Source organism: Ostrea edulis, chromosome 5, assembly GCF_947568905.1.
Source record: "Ostrea edulis chromosome 5, xbOstEdul1.1, whole genome shotgun sequence".
Lineage (NCBI taxonomy): Eukaryota > Metazoa > Mollusca > Bivalvia > Ostreida > Ostreidae > Ostrea > Ostrea edulis.
Window position 1 is genome coordinate 91,657,873 of NC_079168.1, and position 25,211 is coordinate 91,683,083.

Genomic DNA, 25,211 nt, shown 5'->3' on the forward strand with positions numbered 1-25,211 from the left:
GGCTACAATGTACCACAAGGTAAACATTGTGAAGTAACAGCTTAAGAAAATCAGTCACAATACACACTGGTTATGTACAGTACAGAGCAGGGACAAGATTAGCTATCAGCATATAACTATAAAGACTACCTCAATAACAAGCCTTTACATACATTATTTATTTTTGGACTTTACCTGCTGCCACTGTGGGACAAAAATCTGACTGGCTCTCCAGCGGAGTGTCTAACTCATCCAGACAGGATGCCCAGTTTTTTCCACGCTAAAAATGTAAAATGAATATGCTTTGATACGCCAATCCAACATTTCTATATTTCATGCCTCCCATCACAGAAGGGGGGTCATATTGCTTTGCTCATGTTGGTCAGTCCTTTGGTATGTAGGTTTGGTTCCCTCATCTTATGCACAGGACAACTGGAAAACACTTTACCCTGCAGTCTTCATGGCAAGCTGATACACAGCAATGTGCACAGGACCCCTATCACATGACTCCTATCACTCTACAGGTCAGTACAGTCAAGGTCACCACACAACCAAACAGGTTTTCTGTGTATAATGAATCTTTGCAATAGATAACTGGAGAACATTCGGAACCTCTCGGACATTATGCTTGGTAAGCTGATACACATCAATGTGCACATAATCCCTACTACCTCGCAGGTCAAGGTTAAAATAAAGTTAGGGTTTATGTATGGATTTTGTGCAACAGAAAATTTCAGGATCCTTTACCTATCTTGGTATATAAGTATGTCCAAGGTCACTACCTGCATTTCTAATCTCTTGTTTCCCCCTTCTTTGCATATTTTATGTAGTACAATACTATTTACACAATATTGGTGACAATATATCATTGGAGACAATTAATTAAAAGTCTGCCCTCTTCTCCAGTGAACATGCCATTATCTATTGTCAAATATTTCTTATATTTTTTGCCATCCATCATTAAAACTAGATACATGTATTGCTATAGCATTGCACTCACTAAATTCATTTTTCTTTTTCACCAGGCAGATTTAATTTTTCAGAGTGTAGCATAGCTGCAGCTCTATGGGGAAATATTGGGACAGACTTCCTGATATTTTCACAAAGAGCTACAGATATGCAGCTAAGTGTTGTGCAGTACGCTGTAATGGAGGGGAGGGAGTGTTTTACAAACATCTCTCATTCAACTGATATTGGAACTATGTATATACAAGTACATATACATAGCACGTTGTATTTGTGGAAATTGATGTGAAATGGTAAAGAAGTAGGTACAATTTCTAAAGTCATCTGGCCCAAAATATCGATGATTTCACTTGGAGCTCAAACCCTGGCATTCAAATAAGGAATTGATTAGCAAACCCAAAATCCGCTCAGTTTGATCAGCAAAATGATTTATGTCATATGACGAGAGCTAGAAGTTGGCATACAATTGCAAAAATGCCATTTTCAATGAAAATATCCACAAATTCAGGTGGTTTTCTTTTCAGAAAACACACAGCGCATGCGTCGAGCAAATTCATATTCAAGAATGTTTTTCATCTTAAAATAATACACAATATATATCATTTTTATTTTGCTCGACAAATGCGCACATCTTTTCCTGAGCAATAATCTGTATGACATTTGACAGTTTTCAGGCTTATTTCGAAAAAAAGGCGGGAAATGTCTTATTCATGATGTCATAATGCTATCCAATTAGAAATACCATTCTGATTTTGTTGACATAGTATACCTGGCATATATTTTACTTTCTTAAAACGCTTATTAAGGTTAATTCCAGACACATTTTATAGAGAGAAAATTTTTGGGCCTTTTTATGTATACAATCGTACCTTGTTCTTACTCTCATTACATAAGACTGAATTTCTTAGTATATAATCATTTCCATAAGTATAGTGATTTTTGTAATGAAATACAATAACATCATGGAAATATTACTGTATTTAAGTAACACCTGTATGCAAGGATTTCCCCTCCAATTTGCGTATTTGATGATAAATGAATTTCCATGTTTAAAGAAAACAGACAGAAAGCTGGGGAAAAATCTTCATAAAATAGTATTTACGTTCCCATTGTTTTTGCATTTGGTCTTTTTTCAAATTGTAATGATACTGATTTCCTCATGAACTGCTGCAGTAGCACACCATGTCAGTATGAACCCTGATAGATATAGCATGTCTATTTCAATGGCTGGTAATTCTGACAGTCAAGAAAGTAGAAAGTAAAGATAAGATAAATTTCATTAATGCGATTCATGATAAGTATGCTAGTGTGAAGTGTTGCAGTGCATACCCTCGTGTATTTCCAAACATGAAATATATTCCTTAATTAAAGGCTGATGTATAATGTAACTTGTGCTGCAAAATTCCTCCATTTCTTACTTGTTTGTAGAATTCAATAACACTATCATCCCCATACTGGTGACTGAAGCTGTGAACAGAGTCCGTAAGGGCCACAGCAAAAACTCGCTTCCAAAACTCATCTACGTGGTTGATGACCTGGTGAAAATAATTATGGAAACATTGAAATTGTATTTTGCATTAACTTGTTTTGAGGACTTTGCAATATGCTCTGAATACAATTTGTTACAGCAAGTGTTGTTTAATACATATATTTCATATCAATCCAATGTAGCAAGATCTTAAATTATCCCTTTAAAATATCATATGTCAAAATCTATTAGTTTTTCAAAAATTCATTCCACGTAAACTTTATGTGCACATGGTAAACTTTACGTGAACATGGTAAACTTTATGTGAACATGGTAAACTTTATGTGAACATGGTAAACTTTATGTGAACATGGCAAACTTGATGTGAATATGGTAAACTTTATGTAAACATGGTACACTTGATGTGAACATGGTAAACCATTGAATACCAGATCTAGGGTGACTACTCCACCATAACTGTGAGCCACTACTGCTATGGCACTAGCCTTAGATTTCTCTACAAAGTTCTTCCATACACACTCCATGTGTTCCTCTGGGCCCTCACTGCGCTGTTAATAAATAGGTAAAATTAATTGAAATATTGAACACTTTTTTTGCTTGTTAAGTCCCATTTGAGTATTTTTCATTCATGTCAAGACAAACCTATTGATTTGTATTTGGTTATCACTATTTGTTTTGCGAAATTTCATTATTCCATATTTTTAAAAAACCATGTACACAGATATGGTCAATGGGATGACAGTAACGATGCCTATATCGTTCTTGTCAACGAAACAGATGCTAGATGGCATTTCATCACGGAAAAAAGAATTGATAGAAATGAATATTTCTCATACAATTGGCGATATTCTTGCTGCTAATGTACATGAGAAATGCAGTGCTATTTAAAAAGAATATATATAATGTATTAATAGTTGTATAATTGATAGCAGTAATTTTTCAACCTCATTAGTTTGGGTTAAACAGAAAAACAATGTCGAAAACATGAAATCTTTTTTTCTTCGAGATAAACCGTGCCATTCAACCAAATCCGCTTTAATCATGAAATGATGTTAATGTGTCATTAAAAATAAAACAATGAGAGATATCAAAAATCTGTATTTTTTTTTCTTCTCCTAACTGACCCTAAATCATTTTTTGGGGGAAAAAATCTGTAAACCAAGAAATTTAAAAAAAAACTGTGACCTTGGTGCAGAAATAGCGAAGTACTGGCTGTATAAAAGTGTTTTTTTCTGAGTACTACTATTTTCCTCCATAGACAAAATCCATGTACATTTTAACTTCATTTAAAAAATCTAGATCATGAAGGCTTTGAATTGAAATTTTTCAAAACATTCCCCTTTTTTCCCTTCAATAAAACTGGTGATCCTAGTTTATAGCCCCCAACATCCTCTTAACATTTTTAATGATCCCATGTCTCTATCAGTCCTGGTTCTAAAGTTATACAAATTTTTATAATCAAGGTCAAAAGTCAAGGTCAATGGGGATACTAGTTTGTAGGTCACTACACCCTTTTATCATTTCTGAAGATTCCATTTCTATATCAATCCCAGTTCTAAAATTATACCAGACTTATGTTTAGGGTCAGATGTCAAGGTCACTGGAGTCACTTGACCTTGACACCAATTTTTAGATCCCATCATCCTTTTAGTATTTCTGAAGATTCCATCTCTTTCTCAGACCTAGTTCTTAAAGGACACAACGCATGTTTCTAAACCTTTTCATTTGTTCAGCAAAATTAATTCTTTTTATGTCTAAAACTACTTTAAATGTGTTTTAAATGATATATTTTGCGTAGTTTTCGAGTTTGAAAGCGATTAAATTCAAAACTTTGCGATATGCATAGTTTCTTTCGCTAGTTTACGCGTCATTATGTGTGACGTCATATGCGCCCTCGGGTTTGAAAACATCTATTAGCCATTTCATAAACAGATTAGATTTAATCGACAAAAAACCAATTATCACGGTAACGGCTTGTAAATAATAATGCATTAAGATGTTTTTTGCCGTGCTCGGGTGTACTAGTTGTCGGTAGAAAGGATTTAGACTGAGTATTTTTCAATTTTTCGAAGGAAGGTATGAGAAAAAAGACGTGGATAATTTTTTGTTGGAGCAAGAACTTTACCTTAAAAAACACACCCAGTCACCTTTTCAAAATCCGCTTGGACAGAGACCCTGATAAACTGCGAGCAAATGGATATATCAAAGACATAAGCACTGGTAGGCCTATAGCATACATTCTGTTTTGCTTTTCAAATTCAATATACACCCGGATCAACTGACCTTCACCTTGTAACAACATTTATATATATTGACGATACAATGTAACTTCTACCAACTGGTAGATTTACAAGAAAAATTAAAGATACAAATTAATTGAACTTTTAATTATACCAATAATAGAATATTGTATTTCCTAACTTTAAATTGAATTATAAAATTATTTCCTTAATGAACTCGTAGCATCTTGCGTGCATCAGTATAACGCCGTGCTCCCACTTCGTACTTCCTAAAGACGTGCAGATCACAATTCAAAAACAGTAATAAGATTGCTTTATCAAAGTAAAATAATGTGATTACCACTTTAAATTTGAATATTTTTATTGATTTGTGTGTGTATTGTCTTTTTCTTTCTTTCCGAAATGCACTCGTGACAATAGCTTGGCATAGGGCCTAGTTGTCAACAATTTAACGTATCATAATTTGTCTAATCCAAAACTAAATAATAATTGCACTGTTTATTTTAGAAAAACAGCGCCAATTACAGATGTATAAAGGAATAACATCATCAAACAGTTTGTAGACAGCGACCCATATAAACATTATTTACTCACAATATTGCCGATTTCATACACGCTTTACTCGCTATATTTGGGTTTTTACATCGTTATATGTGTGTAGTGGTAGCGAACACATATAAAACTCGGACAATTTGTCAACAACGATTTAAATGTTGCCCATGGTAAATAAATTAGGCCCCTAAAAGTTGAGTTTTTAATAATATCTCGTAGTACTTTCACAATCCAAAGGGCGCATGTGACGTCACTGTACCACGTGACTACCTACCTAATTAACTAGACTTTTTGAAATTGGGGCTTAGATTTAAGTCTGTATTGTGGTTAATTATCGCAAAATTTCGGCGAACGAACTATTAGAATTAATTACTATAAGCATAAAGAAGACGAAATGCATGTAATGTTGTATACTTTGAAAACATGAGATGTGTCCTTTAAGTAATACCAAATTTAAGACCTAAGGTCAGAGGTCAAGTCACTGGAGCCACTTCAACTTGATACTGATTTGTAGATCTCATCATCCTTTCATCATTTCTGAAGATGAAATGTCTCTATCAATTCCAGTTCTAAAATTATATGAGTTTGTAAGTTCAATCTCAGAGGTCAAGTCACTGGAGCCACTTGACCTTCATACTGATTTGTAGATCTCATCATCCTTTCATCATTTCTGAAGATGCAATATCTCTATCAATTCCCGTTCTAGAATTAAATGAGTTTGTACATTCAAGCTTGATACCAATTAGTAGATCTCTTCATTTTTTCATCATTTCGGAAGGCCCCATGTCTCTATCAAACCTGGTTCTGAAGTAATACCAGTTTTATGTTCTAAGGTAAAAGGTAAATGTCATTGGAGTTACTCAACCTTGATATTAGTTTGTAGGTCCTGTCATCCTCTTGACATTTCTGAAGATTACATTTCACTATTAGTTTTTAAAGTTATACCATTTTTAATGGTCAGAGGTCAAGGTCACTGGAGTCACTTGACCTTGATACTAATTTGTAGGCCCTGACATTCTCTATTCATTTCTGAAGACCCAAGGAATCTATCTATCATATTTATCAAGTTATATCTGTTATATCTGTTGAATTTTGGAATAATTTTTCCTCCATAGAGTACTATGTTAAAACCCATCCTCATTTGATCCCCTCCCCCCCCCCCCCCCCCCCAATTTACCCTAACCCCCTTCAATCTGAAAACAAAAACATTTCTGCACATCTAGATACATTGACCTATCATATCCTTGAATATTTAGCCCTTCTGGTGCAAGGATTGAATATTGAACTCAGCCTTTCCTGTACCAAGATTGAATATTGAACTCAGTCCTTCCAGTGGCAGGATTGAATATTGAACCCAGTCCTTACGGTGCAAGAATTGAATATTGAACTCGACACTTCTGGTGCCAGGATTTAATATTGAACTCAGTCCTTATGGTGGCAGGATTGAATATTGAACTCAGTCCTTCCAGTGGCAGGATTTAATATTGAACCCAGTCCTTATGGTGGCAGGATTGGATATTGAACTCAGTCCTTGCAAAGCAAGTACCCTAACCATTAAGGTTACTACAACCGGTAATGAACAACAATGTACATAATGATCAATGAAAATACCTCACCTCCTCTGTATAAAACTCTTGCCTAATAGTCTATCCTCAAATCTATCATGCATTAAAGCAATACAAGCTGTAACTGACGGCATTTTTTCAACTATCCAATTATGCATCAATTAACTTCTATTGGTATAACTGATATAATCCCCAAGATCTGAAGAAAAATTCAGCAAAATAAACAAAGGAATACTGTTTGAGATCATACCTACAATGAGCGTTTCGTATAAACCGCCATTGCGTCGTATACACGGACATGGGAACGATATGACTGCCGAACATAATCGGGTTGATGAGACCGACGTCATATATAAATATGGAAACTGATGTGAGTAACTACACGTTCCGTTTGTTTAAAATATTACATCGTTTCATGAATGGCAAGAAGTACTGTAAGTGTAAGAAAGTAATAATTACGCATGTGTGCAACTCAAATGAACTTTCTATAAAATTGGCATGTTAAATTGTTTACAAATATGACATGTGCTCAGTGCCTCTCTTTCGCTTTTTTCTGAACTGGTGACCTCCGAAGTCAATGCACATCGGAGATTACGAGCAGGAATTACTGACAGGATGACAATGATTCATGAATTGACATTTTCTGCTGATTTGACGGGTTTATTGTTTCATATTCACTCTGATTCTATTAAGTTTTATGTTTCTAATCACAAATATGTTCAATATTTGTTCTTTTATTTTTCAATATATTTACCGTCAGTTACAGCTTGTATTGCTTTAATGAAATTTAATATTTGGAGCAAATATGAGAAAACCACATGATTGTACAAAAAGGCAATAAATTGATGAAACATTTAAATCCAGGAGGTTAAGAATTTCATTCAGAGAATTTTTTTTTTATTAAAAAAAAGAATCCTATTTTGGCAAATACCTTTGAAACATTAAATATTTATCTGGATTGAAAGTGGGTTTTTTTTTAATGTTAAACAAGATGTGTTTGTGAAACACAAATGCCCCCGATAATGGCCAATTCCAAAGATGGCCAAGGTCACAAGGGCAAATATCTTGGTACCAGTAGAAAGATCTTGTCAAAAGAAATGCTCATGTACAATATGAAAGCTCTAATATTTACCATTTAGAAGTTATGACCAATGTAAAAAAAAAATTTAAGTAGGTCAAATGTCCAAGGTCAAAAGGTTCAATACCAACAGAAAGATCTTGTAACAAGGAATACTCATGTAAAATATCAAAGCTCTATCTCTTACTGTTCAAAAGTTATTAGCAAGGTTTAAGTTTTCCAAAAGTAGGTCAAACTCCAAGGTCAAGGTCACGGGGTCAAAAATGTTGGTACTCACAGAAAGGTCTTGTCACAAGGAATACTCATGTGAAATATCAAACTTCTATCACTTATTGTTCAAAAGTTATTAGCAAGGTTAAAGTTTCAGACAGAATGACAGACAGGACAAAAACAATATGCCCCCCTGATCTTCGATCTCGGGGGCATGAAAATTAAGGACAATAAGATATCAATTTTGACAAAGTATCTTGATGTTTCAGATCCTACTGAAATTTCAATATCTAAATATGTAACTTCAAAAATTTTAAAATGGTTGATTTCATTAGTTTTTATAATTTATTTCCAATCAGAGACATTAATGTTGTTTCTCAAGGATTAAGATGTTTCCCATCCAAACTACAAATATCAAAATCTAACAGAGAGAGCAAATCATTACCAGAGGCCCATAGACCACATCACTCACCCAAGTCACCTTGACCCTGCTGTTGTGATTTTTAAAAATTCAATTTGAATATTGTCTAAAGAGTTTGTATTTTCTGGTTTAAATTCTTCACAAACCTATTGAAAATAATAGCGTAAATAGTAATTTCAAACAATAAACTATGTTAATTTGGCATCAAAATCTCTACCTGCACTGTAAACAATCAATTTACATGCAAATTGCTTCCCAATTGGTAATTTTACATCATCTGAGACACCCAAAAAAACACAGTTAAAGGAAAAGTGTTCATGAGTTCATTTATCTGTAAAAATGGTGCAGTATGCTGCTTTGAACTGCCCTATATAGTTCTGAGCAAGGTTAAAGTTTAAGACAAGCAGACAAGACATAACAATATGGCCCCTGACTATAGTCTCAGGGGCATAAAAAAAAATTGAATCCCCACAATTTGGGTACATTGACATATGGATATAAAGCTACCCTTGAAAAGAATTTCATGTATATTGCCATATAAAACTTTGATCTATTGCAGCCCCATCCTACACCAGGACAACTGAATTCAACAAACTGAAATTTGAAATACCTGAAGATATTTGCATATCAATATGATTAATCATGATCCTGTTGTCATTGAGACAACAATTTTCAAAGAATCTTGCCATGTAGAACTCTGATCCCCTATTGTGGCCCCATCCTACTTCAGGGGGCCACAATTTTACAAATGATAATGATAACCATTTTCTCCTGAATGCGCTTTAGATATATGTAGCTGTGAGCAATGAATGTATGAATCAAGATAAAGTATGTCTATTTTAACGGATGAAATGAAAGCAGAATGTAAATATAAGAAATAATTTTTGAACATACACAAAGGAACTGCAAAACTTCACGCCAGCATACTTTTCATGAAGTATGCTGGTGTGAAACGTCGTAGAAAATACCTCATGTATTTTCCAAATTTATTTCTTAACATATCAACCACTGGGAGTAAATACACCATTCCACAGAAGTTAGTGACCTTATATATTGACCAGTGAAATGGGATGAAAAATAATTTCTGCCCACATCTGCGAACCTCAGAAATCCGCTATTGTTTTGTATAGTAAACTCAAGAATACATTGACCAATCATGCATTAATAATGTAGCATGTACAGATCTTTCAGTAAGAGGAATGATTCAATATTATTTCTTTGGATAAACTTAATGATGCCAAATTCATACCATTCCCCTAAGACAGACTTGCAAAAGTGTATGCCGTGGACTGCCTTGTGATGTGGCAGGCCTAACTATCAGCCTCACAAGATAATGGACTGCCTTATGATGTGGCAGGCCTAACTATCAGCCTCACAAGATAATGAAGATACATGTAAGGTACTAGATATTAAAGATGTTTTGTTATTTATACACTGTATTATCAAGGTACGTGATCATACACATTTCCAGTTCAGAAACATAACATCATTTTTCAAGGCAATGCTGATACCAAAACAAAATAGGCCCAGGTCTTCATTCTCCCTATATTTTGTTTTGTCACAACTGGGGGATGAATATATATTTTGTTTTGTCACAACTGGGGGATGAATATATATTTTGTTTTGTCACAACTGGGGGATGAATATTACAGCTTAATAAAGAGAAAAGACCTGGTCTTGTAAGAAAAGAAAAAAAGGGGGTCAATACTAGTCACATAACATCTCGCAAAATTTTAAAACGAGCAGCAAAAACACAAATGTGTTGAAAAATGTATTGTTTGCAGATTGTCTATTCTTGTTAGTCACAGATTAAATGCTATCAACATTGATATCAATGAAATATAAAGTAGTAAATGTTTCAACTAAACTTTAATAGTGAATGTTTCAACAAAACTTACATAAATATGGTGCTGCAGGGATCTAAAGTATGTTATTTTTGTTTTCTTAGCATTTCTTCAAATGATGGGCCCATAGCCGTGTACCAAGACTCGAGTGACATAAAACAGAGACAAGTCACAGGATACAGGTGTGACACAAAACAGAGGCAAGTCACAGGATACAGGTGTGACACAAAACAGAGGCAAGTCACAGGATACAGGTGTGACACAAAACAGAGGCAAGTCACAGGATACAGGTGTGACACAAAACAGAGGCAAGTCACAGGATACAGGTGTGACACAAAACAGAGGCAAGTCACAGGATACAGGTGTGACACAAAACAGAGGCAAGTCACAGTATACAGGTGTGACAAAAAACAGAGGCAAGTCACAGGATACAGGTGTGACACAAAACAGAGGCAAGTCACAGGATACAGGTGTGACACAAAACAGAGGCAAGTCACAGGATACAGGTGTGACACAAAACAGAGGCAAGTCACAGGATACAGGTGGAGAGAGCAATAAACCAAATACAGAAGTTTCTTCCTTATAGTTGGTTTTTGAAAGTATATGTACCATAGATGGAACAGGCTCAGTTTGAATCTCTTGGACTTGTGTCTCTGAAACAAGCACATGGAAGCTTAACAGGACTTAGCATCATTTTTTAAAGTGGGGGTGGGGTGGAGGGGGTAGCCAGGGAAGTTGACTTCACATTCGTCTAAAATTCTTCACATGCAAGGGGGAATAAAACTAAAAGATGTTCTTTTGACCAATCTTCAAAGTCGTGGTAGTGGTTGGGTGGTTTGTTGACACTCTTACTAAGTACTAGTACGATCAAAAAAGTGGAGGGAGGGGGGTTAGCTAATATATCTCACTTTGCATGTAAAAATAACAGAAAATAAAAAAAAAATGGTTGCCCTCCCCTCCCTAATTCTACATGCCTACATTTAGTCCATGATGTTTATAGTGCTGTAAAGAGCGTACTAATGCAGATACATGTATTAGCACATGTTCCATAAACAAAATATTCCATACCATAATACAATATTGTATACATTATGTATAAATTTTATAATTGTTGCTGTACAGTAGTTTTGTACAGTTTAGCTAATTAAGCCTAGATCACTATAAATGTTTATAGATTTCATTATTTACAAGAGAAGAATCAAGAAGAAGTTTTTCTTATATAATACCTCTGAACAAGTTTATCAATTACAAGTAAATGTCTAAATGATGAACTTATCCAAATGGTGCTTATTGTTTATTCTGATCATTATGATGTGTTTATCAAATTTTCATCAATCTACTGAACAAGAAATGTAATTACTGAGAAAATGTATGTCCCCAAGAAAACAAATCTCATTCCTCCTGATTGACAAGAGAAATATCGTCAGTGACACAAACTTTACAACCTATCCTCGTAACTATTTTCATTGCTCTTTTTTATAGACCATGCAGTAACATTTCATTGTGATTTCTACATTTTTGTTAGTGGAATGAAATAATTTGACAGGATAGAGATAACCATTAATAACAAGAGGCCCACAGGCTTTATCGGTCACCTGAGTACTAGTTAAAAGTATTACTTGTCCCAAGGGCAATGAAATCTAGAAAAAATTTCCTGCTCTGAATATCTAAGCAAATTCTAATGTTTAGTAACAGTATATAAAACGAGACATGTTCTTAAAACTTCAATGCCATCAAAGTGCATTCACTGATGAAAGGCTTTACATAATATAATATATGTATTCACATTAAATGATATGACTAATTTGGACCCATCCTAGAGCCAAAACGCTGGGGTTGCGAATTTTACCATTTTTTGTTCATCCTTTTCTGCTATTCCTAAATATGCAGTTATATTTTATACCGTATCAGCAAACCTAAAGAAGTCCTTCAAATCCCGTTGTTGCTATAGTGTAACTATGGTGGGTGGCATTTATCTTACAGCTGTGGAACGGTGTATTAGCTAAGAATTATGGACATCAAATATTGGGGTGAAGTAAGGCTTTAGTATTGAAGCTTACTCTGATTTCCTCTCCATGTTTGTGATCTTCTGCTTTGTTGTAGTTCGTATTAGCCACTATTATCCCATATCCCTCCTTCACACCCCAGTCAATAAACGGTAACTGGGTACCAGAGTCCAGGCAATCATTGATGATCAACCTTTAATAAAAACCAAACATTTTTACCCAGCAGTATTCAAGAATCCTGGTTAATATATTTTTTATTACTTTACTTATCAATACAGATTAGAAAACTGGGCCTTTCTGAATGTTATATTGTAGGGGTGGTCACCTTTCAATGATTCATGAATATCAGAATTTGTTAATCCCAGTGAACTTGATCTAAAGAAATTAAGTGACCTTCATTATACACAAATAGATCATCCTAAAACAATAGTTTACATAATAATAATATGTTTATTGTCTGACCTTGGTTGTGATATTGGCATAAATTATCAGGCTATTGAATGATTGAATATTGGATGTACATAGACTGTCATTTAAGCAATCAAAGTCCTATAACTTTAAATAATGAATCTGAATAATCATACATAAAAGATAAGCAAACGCCACATCAGTATACTGTAGAAGAATCAGTTTAAACCCTGAAACTTTCTAATAGACCTAGAGCTTTAGATTTCTTGTAATTCCATAAAAGCATTCATGAGTTATCACAGGATAAGATACTGCTATGATTTAGACCACCACCAGAATGACATCAGAAATTGATCTCATATGAATATGCACGTCTACACATCATTGTAAGACACTGTCAGATGTAGCATGTAAAAAACTGTACGATGGACAGGCAAAGAAAACAATACGACTTTGCCCGTATCTTCAGTGGAGTTATGTAAGCATTGTAATGCAGAATGATTGGGAGAACTTGAAGCTTGACGATTTCTCCTACTCTACCTCCTGGCCCATTGACCTGCTCTGACTACCCCATTCCCATGAATCAGGATCAACAGCTTGTCTTTGTCTAAGGCATCCTCTGACATGTAGAAGAAAGATGTGGGCTCATCACACTCTGCATCCACCTACACAGAGAAATTGTCTGAATCAGAATTGTGTCCTCTCACCTCAGTTGTCTATTTCAAGAACTTCACTCATCAAGCGTGTTATACCGTAGTTAGTGTCCAATTCACTTAGGGAATGAAATGTATTATGGGGAATATGAAAACTTTGGAATTCCGGGGTTTTATATCATTGACAAAGCTAATAACGTTTTGTTTGTACATGTAGATGTGTTTAGTGTTGAAAAGTAATTCTAGATGCTGGTCGTCAGAGAGAGAGAGGGGGGGGGGGGGGGGGGGGGGGGGCATGTCCCCATACACCAAGTTAGTTTATACAGGTATAAACTAACTTGCTGAAATTGTATCAACCAAGGAAGAAAGAGGATACCCCATTATTTAGGCATATAAAGTTTACTTACATTCAAGATAAACATTATTGAAACACACACATATTGCTATTCTGCCTTGCACTACAAAATAAGGTGTAAAATACTCACAGGAATTTTGACCTTCTTAAGATTATGTTTTTCCTCTAGTAACTGATACACATGTTCAGTTATAATCTGTAAATGAAAATGAACTGATTTAATCAAGTTTATCTCATTAGCACATCTGAAAGAGAGATATTGAGCAGCTTCTTCTTCCAAAACTTCACTGCTAAAGCACAATATCAGAGCTACTATTGAGAGACCATTGGCTAACTTATGCGAGTTGATGACTTTGAGATTTTGATCTAAAAGGGGTCATCCTTTTGAGACAGAGACTCTTCATGTAGAGTTTAACGCAAAACCTTAAATTTTATTACGATATCTAAACAGTTTCTTACTACATGTGACTTAGTAACCTTGACCTTTGAACTAAAAAACAGTAGAGGGCCATCCTTAAGTCATGCAGACTAAAACAGTAAAAGATGCCATTGGAAACCATCCTTTAATATATGTGACCTGGTGACCTTTAACCAAAAAATGAGGATCATCCTTGGAATGGCGTGTAAAGTTTCAACAATGAAGCTCAAGCGGTAATTAAAATATCATCTGGAAACCATCTTTTATCATAGTGTGACCATGACCTTTGTCTTTTTTGACAGCCATACAATAGGGGTCATCTTTAAGTCATGGAGACTCCTTATGTAAAGTTTCATTGTTAAACCTCAAATGACATTCAAGATATCATCAAGAAACCGAGGTGTTACAGGGTCAGATTGAATATAACAAAATCAAAATTATTCATAGATCACTGTGATCACTCGGAACCAATGACTAGCTGAATTTGTCACAACAGCAGAAAACAGCATGTCACACAATTGAATCTAGATACTGGTTGTTGGAGGGATGTGTCCCTTGCTGTAAGCAGTTTGAGGGTCTGTACTCGCCTCCCTGTCTGCACCTATTAAGTAAACTCGCACGGGAAAAAAAGTACAATACAGGGTTTTTCTGTTTAACTCCCTCACAATTTTCCAGCTAGGATAAAATCTTTTACACAATTTTTGTATGGATGTGCACATTGCATGGACTCTGATTTTCTTTAATTTTGTGAGCCATGACAAAAATAGAACATGGCCTGTAGTTTTCCAAAAACGTATACAGTAAGTTTCAGTTGAACCTGTGATATAATGAGATAAAACACTGCAGAAAACTTGTACAGACTGTCAGACGGACAATCAACAGAATGACAGACATCGCTATATTAATACAAGCCTCATCTAAAGATAGGCTTATAAGAAATGTCCCATCTAAAGATAGGCTTATAAGAAATGTCCCATCTGAAGATAGGCATATAAGAAATGTCCCATCTAAAGATAGGCTTATAAGAAACGCCCCATCTAACCAATTTTACAAGCAATAATCTTACATTTCCAAGAGCTTCATATCGCCTCTGATTGTATTTGTGGTTGTCAGGGTCCACCACAAAATTAAATGGCTCATCTGTTTTAAAATCTCTCATCTGGCCATCTAAAAGGGAAAAAAACTACATGTTGATGCACAAGAAAAAATTATCATAAATATTATCATAAATATCAGGGCTTCTGAAGTTTAAAAAGATAAAATTTTACTGTAATCCTTCCCAAAATATAATTATGCATTGGACAATGCTGACCTGTGTCTGTTTAAAGCATCAAAGGATATTTGCTCATCACTGACCATAAGTTTGATTTTGTGTATCTTGTCATAAATGTATACCTTCATTAAAGTAAAATCCAAAATCCTCCAAAGTTTTCGGAAACTCGTCTTTCTCTGTAAAACAGAAGGGAAAAGATGATGTGTTTATGAGATACTATGCTTCTGATTGTCCACAAACTCCACTTAATTTTCCTCTCCTTGGATCCACCACATAAAACAGAAAATCCTTATTACACACAAAGATGGATTAAGTGACCATGTTTATCATATAAATAATTCTACCTTGATTGATGAATAGCTGGTCAATCATTAGACTTCCTTATCAGTAAATAAGACACATATTAGATAATCTATAATCATTTCAAATGAAACTTCCACATCACTATATCAATAAAAGATAAATGCCATGTAGATTAATCTGTCTGGTGTCAGCAAGGATCCTGCTAAGTATTACATCACAGTCAGGAGTGGGCAACATAATCAACTAGACTTTTGTCTCCAGGTGAATTTGAACCATATTTTGTAATTCATCAAATTGTTGTTTTGTAAGAGGGATTACACAGTAATAACTCATAACCATTGTGTTAAGGAATCAAAAACAATAGGATAGCTTCTCTGTGGTAATGAGCTATAAAATTTCAGGTGACTGCATGATTAAAACATGCTTGAGTTATGAGTATACACAAAATATGAAATGTTTGTAATAGGCAAATCAAGTCCTATAATTCAAGATGAGGCCCATGAGGCACAAATGCTCACCTGAGTCACCTTGGTCCTGCTATTCCTCAGAAGATTTTTACCCTCTTTATTCCCACAAAATTTTGACCCCATGGGTTATTGCTTAATAAACTTGAATTCACACAACATGGGGATATCTCATTATCAATATTACTAAATATCATGATATCACTATTACTAAATACATGTATCATGATATCGCTATTTGGAGAAAATTTTCAAAATATTTTTGTCCTATATTTATGCATCATGTAAAATTTAATCACTGATGCTAGCCCACCCTAACCTTAAGGTCCATAATTTGGGGGTGGGGGTTAAATCCTAGAAAATATTTTTTTGAATTTCCTACATATATTTTCATACAAAACTTTGAATCCCAATCCAAGCCCCAGGGCAAATATGGTTGGGTGATTGTTAATTATTTGTTTTTAAAAAAAAAAAAAAATTCCTCATTTTGAGACATCATCAGCTGTAGGTGAAGTATCACAAATTTAAACTTATGATTAGCATTCAGGGCAGTAGCAGTAAGGGTTCTTTAACATACCAATGCTTTCCAAAACACTGCATGGACCTCCGTTTTTAAGGTCATATCCGAAAGACCTGTGATTCTCACTTCTAAGTGTAAAGTATCTGGTGAAGGAGCAATCACTACCTGTATTTACACGTTGGGTTTGACACTGTCCTGGCACAAATGGTGCTATAACTCACAACCTCTTGGTTATGAGGCAAACATTCTACCACTGAGCTACCACGACCGCTGAACGAGCACTACATTGGAATACTTGCACATTAATATGACTAATCTTGGCCAGTGGATCTTGAAAAGATTTAAAAAAAAATATATATTCCCTATTGTTGCCCTGCCCTATCTCCTAGGACCACGATTCAAAGAAACCTGACTCTGCGGTTCTTGAGGATGATTGCATAATAATCATGACCTCGTTGTTCATAAGATTATATCCCCCATATTTTCCCATGTAAAACTTTGAATCAGTATTGTGGCCCAAACCTACCCCTGGAGCATTGCTTTGATTAAAGAAATCTGAATCTGAACTCCTTCTGGATGATTACATATTTTAATCCTGCCCCTGTTGCTCTTGAGAAGAAAAGTTGTAAAGATTTTCTCCTAGATAAACTGTTAGGTAAAATTTTGACCCCTAATGAAGCCCCATCCTAATCTTCTCCGGTTAGGGGAGGGGTGCATGAGGGGGAGGGGAGGCATGATTTGAACTTGATTCTGCACTACTTGGGGATACTTACATATCAATATGGCCCTCAGCTACTCTTGAGGAGAACATTTTAAAGTTTAAAAACTTTCCTAAATATTCCCATGAAAAATTTGGATTTTCTATTGTGACCTCATCATATCCCTGAGGACCCTTTGAAAAGGGAGCCACCCTTCATTTGAATAATTTTGAATACCCTTTACCTAAGGATGCTTTATGGCAAGTTTGGTTGAAATTGGCACTGTGGTTCTGGAGAAGAAGTTATATATGTGTAAAGTTTTACACACAGAAGTCAGACAATGGGCGAGCAGAAAATCTCCCCCCAAAAAAGCTAAAATAATTTAACCATAAAATACGTATATCACACATTTGTGGTATGCCACTGTAAAACTTCACTGCAGTCCAAAGCGTACTGTAGGAGCATTTGTGTACACAGATTATTGTTGATAGACAGATCACGCATCTGATCCCACCTCTGGTATATCCAGGGGTCAATGTTTACCCTGAATTAACTCTCTATTTTGTATTCTTTATATTAGGATTATGAGATTGATCACTGTTCGATATCTTCACCTTTCATCTACTTGTTGAAACTACAGTAGCCAATATTATCCATTTTTCAGTCAAATTTTAACTAATTCCATATAACCCATAACTCATTGAATTTGAATGTAATATCCAACAAAATTTTACAATTCTATGAAGGCATTTCAGAGTTAATACAGGATACTATATAAATGCAAGAAAATGCAATGACTTGAAAATCAAAGCTTACTGATTCGATTCAAAAATGATGTATTGAAAAATTGTATAAATTGTATGGAGTTATATATATATATATATGTATATATATATATATATATATATATATATATATATATATGTGTGTGTGTGTGTGTGTGTGTGTGTGTGTGTACATGTGTATATATATATGTATATATATATATATATATATATATATATATATATATATAATCCAAATAGAAAGAGTTGATATCACACAGTCAAAATAATTCAATAAAAAAAGCAGGAAAATATACAGTTCCAAAATATATTTAAATCACTAGTGCTTTCTGGATTTTAACATCCATCCTCAGGTGAATACAAATTAATGTGATTTAAATATATTTTGGAACTGTATATTTTCCTGCTTTTTTTATTGAATTATATACATATACAATGAAAGGATATGCATTTCAGTCACAGAAACATGTGATAGTGCACAGACAGACAAGAATGAAACTATAGGGCTCCCTATATCTTCAGTGCAGAGAGCTATTGACATGTACATACAGCTAATATTAGATCAAACCTTCAGGTGTTACTATAAAAAACAATATACTTCATACCCTCTCCTTCTTTACTGTCAGCCATCAGACAAATCCGGAGCTAATGCAGAAGAAATAAAAACAGACTAAGTAACAGTTTATTAAATGACTAGTGTATTAATAAAAAAAATTTCAAGACAGCATGCATCTCGAAACACAGCTGTGATCATTCAGAGTAACTCGTACATGTATTATAAGTTAGAATTATAAGTGTGATTAATTGATGCATACTCCGAGCTCTAATATTATTCATACTCAGATAATGCCGTCCAGTGGTAGTTAAATTTCTATCATCTGTACAACACTCAGTGCTACACACCAGTAATTAGTATGCAGTGTAGGAAATTTTTAACAAGAGAGTATAGTGTTGTCTTTGGATCACAATGCCTGAAAAATACACATGATAGAGAAAGAGATCCCTTGGCTCTTTCTATATTACACGCATTGTAAAAATGAAGAAAATGAATGGTGATCATGTGTATCAGCAATTGTTTGTCGGGTGTCGTAAATTGCATCTCAGTCTAATTATGTCCTTACCTAAATTTCATGCAGAAAAAGTTAAATTCAACAAGAATCGTTAACTGCATGCTAACAACACTTTAAAATTTAATCTACCTTCAAGCACCTGTACATAAAACACTGGAAACCTACATCATATATTCTTGAATATTAACATACCAATCCATGTAGTACAAGTAGCATGGTAAATTGTTTTAAATGCTTATTTAATATAAAGTACCCTAGACTACAGGAATACAATCACCATAATGCAGAGAACTTTACAGAGAATAGACAACATCTATAGTACATACATGTAGGAAACAGAACATACACACTAAACAGGGCCCTGATTAGACAAATTATACCCTAGTAGAATTCCTCCCTCTCTTTAGACTCTCCTCATTGTCTTTGGTGTATGTAATATAAAAATTATCATTTAATTACCACAGACATGTAAATTAATGTATATACACTAGAGACATGTAAATTGGTGTACATACACTATCAAGACAATGACAAAATTGCTAAATTAAATGCACCACTTCATTGCTTCCCCCTTTGAATTTGTATGCATTTCTTCACAATTTACTTTTAAAAAGAAAAGCAGATATGCTACACATCAAAAACCACTATCCCCTCAATTTATGTTGCATAGTGCAAAATCTTTGAAAAAAGTCCAAGATCAAGATTTATAGTGGCAAAAGAAAGGCTTTGTAATGAGGTATTTACATGCAAAATATCAAAGCCTTATCAAAAGATATAGCCAAAGTTAAAGTTTTTGAAAAGTATGTCAAAGTCAAGCTGCAGATCTGTAGCTTTCTGGGAAAATATTGGGATATAGACCCTTCATTTGAAAAAAATTTAATTTAATCCACTTTACCCAAGGATGATTTGCACCAAGTTTGTTTGAAATTGACCCAGTGGTTCTTTAAACAATACCACAAAATTTATACTGATTCTTAATTATCACCACTTCAAACAGGAAATGGCACTTCACTTGAACAAACTTGAATCTTCTTTTATACTCAAGCATGCTTTGTGGCAAGTTTGGCTGAAATTAATAGTGGTTCTTGAGAAGAAGTAAAAAAATGTTGAAGTAATGGACAGACAGTCACAGAACTTGAGCTTTTGGCTCATGTGAGCTAAAAATTTCACTAGTATCTAAATTTCTTAAGTGGTGTGTAACACACTGAGCTAATTTGCTATTCACACTTTAACAGTGTAGCAGTTTTCAAATACAAATCTTTGCTACATTTACATTATAAGCCTACACCTGAGATACTTCCCTTTTAAAACAATAATACCTGCCAGTTTTAAACTATGGTTAACACTTTTATGATACAAGAATGTACATTGCCAGCTAGCAATTTAAATAATGCATACAGAGGCAAATGTTGCCGAATTTGCCAGCAACATTACCAGAAACACAGTGTTGATGTAGAACACCCTTACATTTTTTACAGAGAGTCTAAAGAGATGGTGAAATCTAAACTAAAACAGTGCATATTACATGGGTCAGTCAAAAATAACTTATAAATACTAGCATGATCCAGCTAACCTAATGAAGGCAAATTAACAGTTTGGAACGTCTTGTATAACTATAATACATAATGGTACCATAAAATGATATCATTACAGGTACCATCACATTTAATTCACAAAGATTGGAAATGCAATTAGCTGCTGCCATTCTTTTTTAAGTGAACTGAATGAAGAAGTTTTGGGAAATATAAGGCACAATAAAATGAATCGAACAAGAATAAATGATGAGAGATGAAGAAGTGTATTTACAGCAACTGTAAAGCCAGCTCTAAAGATTGGAGCAAAGAAAATTTGAGCTGCAAATACGTCGAAAGAATTTTCAATGTAAAAAAAAACCTTCTATAATCCTACTAAATGACGTCCTTTTTATCTCGCTGCATACTCAAATCTCATTGACCTGCAATTATGAACTTACGTGGATTAATCAATTCATTCCATTCTTATGATTCTCTGTAACATTGGAAATAAGTAGACTTGTAAATGGATGTATAATGATATGTGATATCTAGCCAGGGCAAGGACATAAATGATAATTTGCAGTCGGCATTTGTTTAATTTCATCATACAATGAAATGGCAGATCTAATAGAGGACATTGTTTTGTGCGACAAAAGTTTTTTTTTCTGCATCTGAAAGTAGCAACCGCTCATGTTTAGTTTCAAGTCCTTGAAATACCTAGTCACACAAAACGCATGCCAGCCTCTCCTCTTCCATTGGTTTTGGGTTAGCTTAGCAAAATGTGTAATTTTAAGCCTGACATCAATTGATCAACTCACTTAATTCTAGGCTTGTGAACGGATCTCAATATCCTCACAACACAAGAGGCCCATGGGCCACATTGCTCACCTGATTCATTTTGGCCCAAAAATTAAAATATTTTCCCTATATATATATATCGACTATGAACGGAATATAAACTAGCTTAAAGCACGGGACTGAGAGAGCGTAATGATTTGAAAAAATACACAACATGTGTTACAAAGATCTCACAAGTCACAATTCGGATTAAGATTGTGAACTTACTTGGATTATCATCCCAATCTTGCGGTCTCCTACCTCCAAAATACAGTGCACCGTGCAATGTTGATAAAAGGCAGGGCGAGACAAAGTGTGACGTCATGTCTATGTGTTGACGTACGTCACAATACAACTGTGACAGATTCTGGGAGTTTTTTATGTAACAAAATAGAAGCAATGTAAACAAACTGTGATTTAGTAAATGAATATAAATATAAGAAATGAACAGCACTTTAGAGCTGTTCATGGTCAATATGAACAGATTTGGATTTGAGACAAATTCTCTGTGAATCGCTAGTGCCTCAAATCCAAATACGTTCATACTGACCATGAACAGTTCAAAAGTGCTGTTCATTTCTTAAGTAAACTTTTCTGGTCCAGTGGTTCTTGAGAAGAAGATTTTCCCTATATATTTATATGTAAAACTTTGATCCCATAGCTATTATGGCCCTAACCTACACCCGGGGGCCATGATTATAACAAATTTGAATCTGCACTATATCAGGAAGCTTTCATGTAAATATAAACTATTCTGGCCCAGTGGTTCTTGAGAAGAAGATTTTTAAATATTTTCCCCAATATATTTATATGCAAAACTTTACTCCTCTTTTGTGGCCCCATCCTAACCATGGGGGCCATGATTTTAACAACCTTCAATCTGCACTATGTTAGGAAGCTTTTATGTAAATTTGTACTTTCCTCGGCCAGTGGTTCTAGAGAAGAAGATTCTAAAAAATTGTTCCTATATATTCGCATGTAAAACTTTGATCCCCCATTGTGGCGCCAACCTACCCCAAAGGGTCATGGTTTTGACAAACTTGAATCTGCACTATGTCAAGAAGCTTTCATGTAAATTTCAGTTCTTCTGGCCCAGTGGTTCTTGAGAAGAAGATTTTTCAAGATTTCTTTGATTATCTCCCCTTTGAGAGGGGCATGGTCCTTTATTTGAACAGACTTGGAAGCCCTTCACTCAAAGATGCCTTTTGCCAAGTTTGGTTGAAATTGGTCCAGTGGTTCTGGAGAAGAAGCTGAAAATGTGAAAAGTTTACAGAAAGACAGATGACGGACAACAGGCGATCAGAAAAGCTCACTTGAACTTTCAGCTCAGGTGAGCTAAAAATGGGGGGGAGGGGGGGATATTTTCAAATACATGAATGTAGCAAACTTGAATTTACATGTAATTTTGATTACTATATAAAAATACTAAAATACTGTATCTATTCATATATAGTGTTAAAAATTAGGATTTTGTACCATCCTATCATGTTCTTCTAATTTCTTCTTTAAAGGTTTAGGGGGGGGGGGGGGTTGAGGTTCTGACCCCCCACACCCAGCTTGATAGAAAATAAATGTATTTGCCTATTTTCAGTTGTAAGATACTTAATTCCATTAAAATCCCTAAAAAAAACTACATGGGGCCCTGGGGAAATGTTTGAAACTGCATAATTATGTATATATATGTAGCTGTCCAGCTCAAACTGTAGCATGTCAATATATCATCTAATAGTATTATGACGACGTTTGAATACCACGACTCAACACCAATCATATTTTGCTAAACTACAGTATTGAAAGTTGTCAATGAATTCAGGAAGAATACTATGTCTTCAAGTATTGAAAAACCACACCTCCTGCAATACACTTTATAAGCTTTCTTGTTCCTATTTGTGACTCAATAACAAATGAGACAGAGTCACAAATGTGTGCCATTATTTCAAGAGAAAAGATCTAAAGAAAATTTGACCTCTTCCATTCCTGGAAGCTGACACAGTTATCAAATAACATCAGTTTCCATTGCTTTGCATTAGGCGTCACCGTGTCACCATTAAGATGAGAATTCATCATCAGATCACTTTTTTAGGATCATGCATAAAAACTGCACTTCTATGTTTACATTTCCTTAAAATAATAAACAATCCTCAGTTATTTTTTTCTGACCCTTGTATTAGTTTTATTACTTTATGAAGTGCAACAAAATTATAATATATATATTATATAGAATTATATACATACACTATATATGAATGAAGGAACAATGTACCTTTCCAAAGAAACTTCCCATTGGAACTAGCAATAACTCAAAGGTTACTGTGGTATTCCCATTCTATAGGCAAATCTAAAATTAATCTAAAATTAAATTTTCCTGCCATTTACATGAATGGGGATTTGGCCAATTCAACTTAAGTCTATGGAAATCAAGAAAATTAATTTAGACCAATTCAACTTAATTAGTAGATTATCATCCGGGGTCACAGAAAAATATGGGGCGGGTGGGAGGATTTTATTTTTTAATTTTTATTTCGCGAGAAAAAAAATTAATGACAAAGGGTATCACACAAAGTGTCAATCAAGTTAACATTCAAAGAATTCGTGGTAGAAGATATAAAACAAACATTCTGTGACTTTGATCATTCACTCATGTCACTGGGAAGCAAAATAAAAAAATCGGGGTGGGCCCGTTTTTGAGGGGCGGCTGGGGATGATAATCTATTAATTAATTTTAAGTGACCTAATTACCTCCACATAAAGACAATACACTAAACGATATACAAATTTCAAGATATGATATGTACATGCATGTACATTCATATATTTTAAGGTGTATGAATTTGGTATTTAACAAGTCCAGTCATATATTTTGTACTCCCATTTCCTCATATATTTGTTGAATATTAAATTTCATTGATCTGAGGCCAGAACATGAAATTATTAAAAGGATTAATAATAGAACTAATTTGTTCATAAATGAAACATAAAGTTGCCTACCACAAAATTTGACACTTAAAACCAGTGTCTGTATCCGTGAATGAAAGGAATGTTACAGTGCAGTAGCTGCTGCTAATGCAAGTTTCTAACTCTACCCTCGAAATGTGGAAGAGACAATGTTAAAGATTTGGCAACACTCTACCACACTGAATGTAAAGTTCACACTTGTCATTTATCATACATATTATATTATTATAGGATTAAACATTCTTTTTGAAGAATTTATCGATGTGTAAACTCCGGACATTTTACTCATAAACTGAATAAAAGTGCAAAGCACTTTTGTGTTAAGTTTGTGAGTAAAATGGCAGGAGTTTACACATCGATAAATTCTTCAAAAAGAATGTTTGATTCTTATAATTCCAATTCATTCACTTCATTAACAATTGCAAAAATTTGAATAGTTTCCCCGCACTATGTTATTTGTTTTCAGGCGTGTATGAATACATTGCGTTTTTGGATTTATTGATGTATAAACTCTTGTTCAGCTTTATTTTTGTCCAATCAAAACACTTGTAATAAACAACATTGGAATTATTAACTTATACTACCAGGTCCAGTCCAAAGACTATTTC

General features: G+C 34.4%; 1 protein-coding gene across 5 annotated transcripts in view; it reads right to left on the reverse strand.

Annotated features, from left to right (window-relative positions):
• The window catches only part of LOC125649780 (cotranscriptional regulator FAM172A homolog), a 28,605-nt gene that overhangs the window by 1,347 nt on the left and 2,047 nt on the right, over window positions 1-25,211 (reverse strand). Inside the window, exons 1-10 of one of the 5 annotated variants that reach the window (XM_056139268.1) lie at window positions 23,912-23,986; window positions 18,833-18,872; window positions 15,580-15,633; window positions 15,251-15,351; window positions 13,897-13,962; window positions 13,299-13,423; window positions 12,405-12,543; window positions 2,863-2,982; window positions 2,364-2,480; window positions 175-259 (exon numbers count right to left, since the gene is read on the reverse strand). In XM_056139268.1, coding sequence (XP_055995243.1) covers window positions 175-259; window positions 2,364-2,480; window positions 2,863-2,982; window positions 12,405-12,543; window positions 13,299-13,423; window positions 13,897-13,962; window positions 15,251-15,351; window positions 15,580-15,633; window positions 18,833-18,872; window positions 23,912-23,932 — 868 coding nt within the window. In that variant the 5' untranslated portion in view covers window positions 23,933-23,986. Of the gene's footprint in view, window positions 1-174; window positions 260-2,363; window positions 2,481-2,862; window positions 2,983-12,404; window positions 12,544-13,298; window positions 13,424-13,896; window positions 13,963-15,250; window positions 15,352-15,579; window positions 15,634-18,832; window positions 18,873-21,190; window positions 21,252-23,883; window positions 23,987-25,211 lie in introns of those variants that run through there. The other 4 variants (XM_056139269.1, XM_056139270.1, XM_056139267.1 and 1 more) reach the window with 4 other exon arrangements.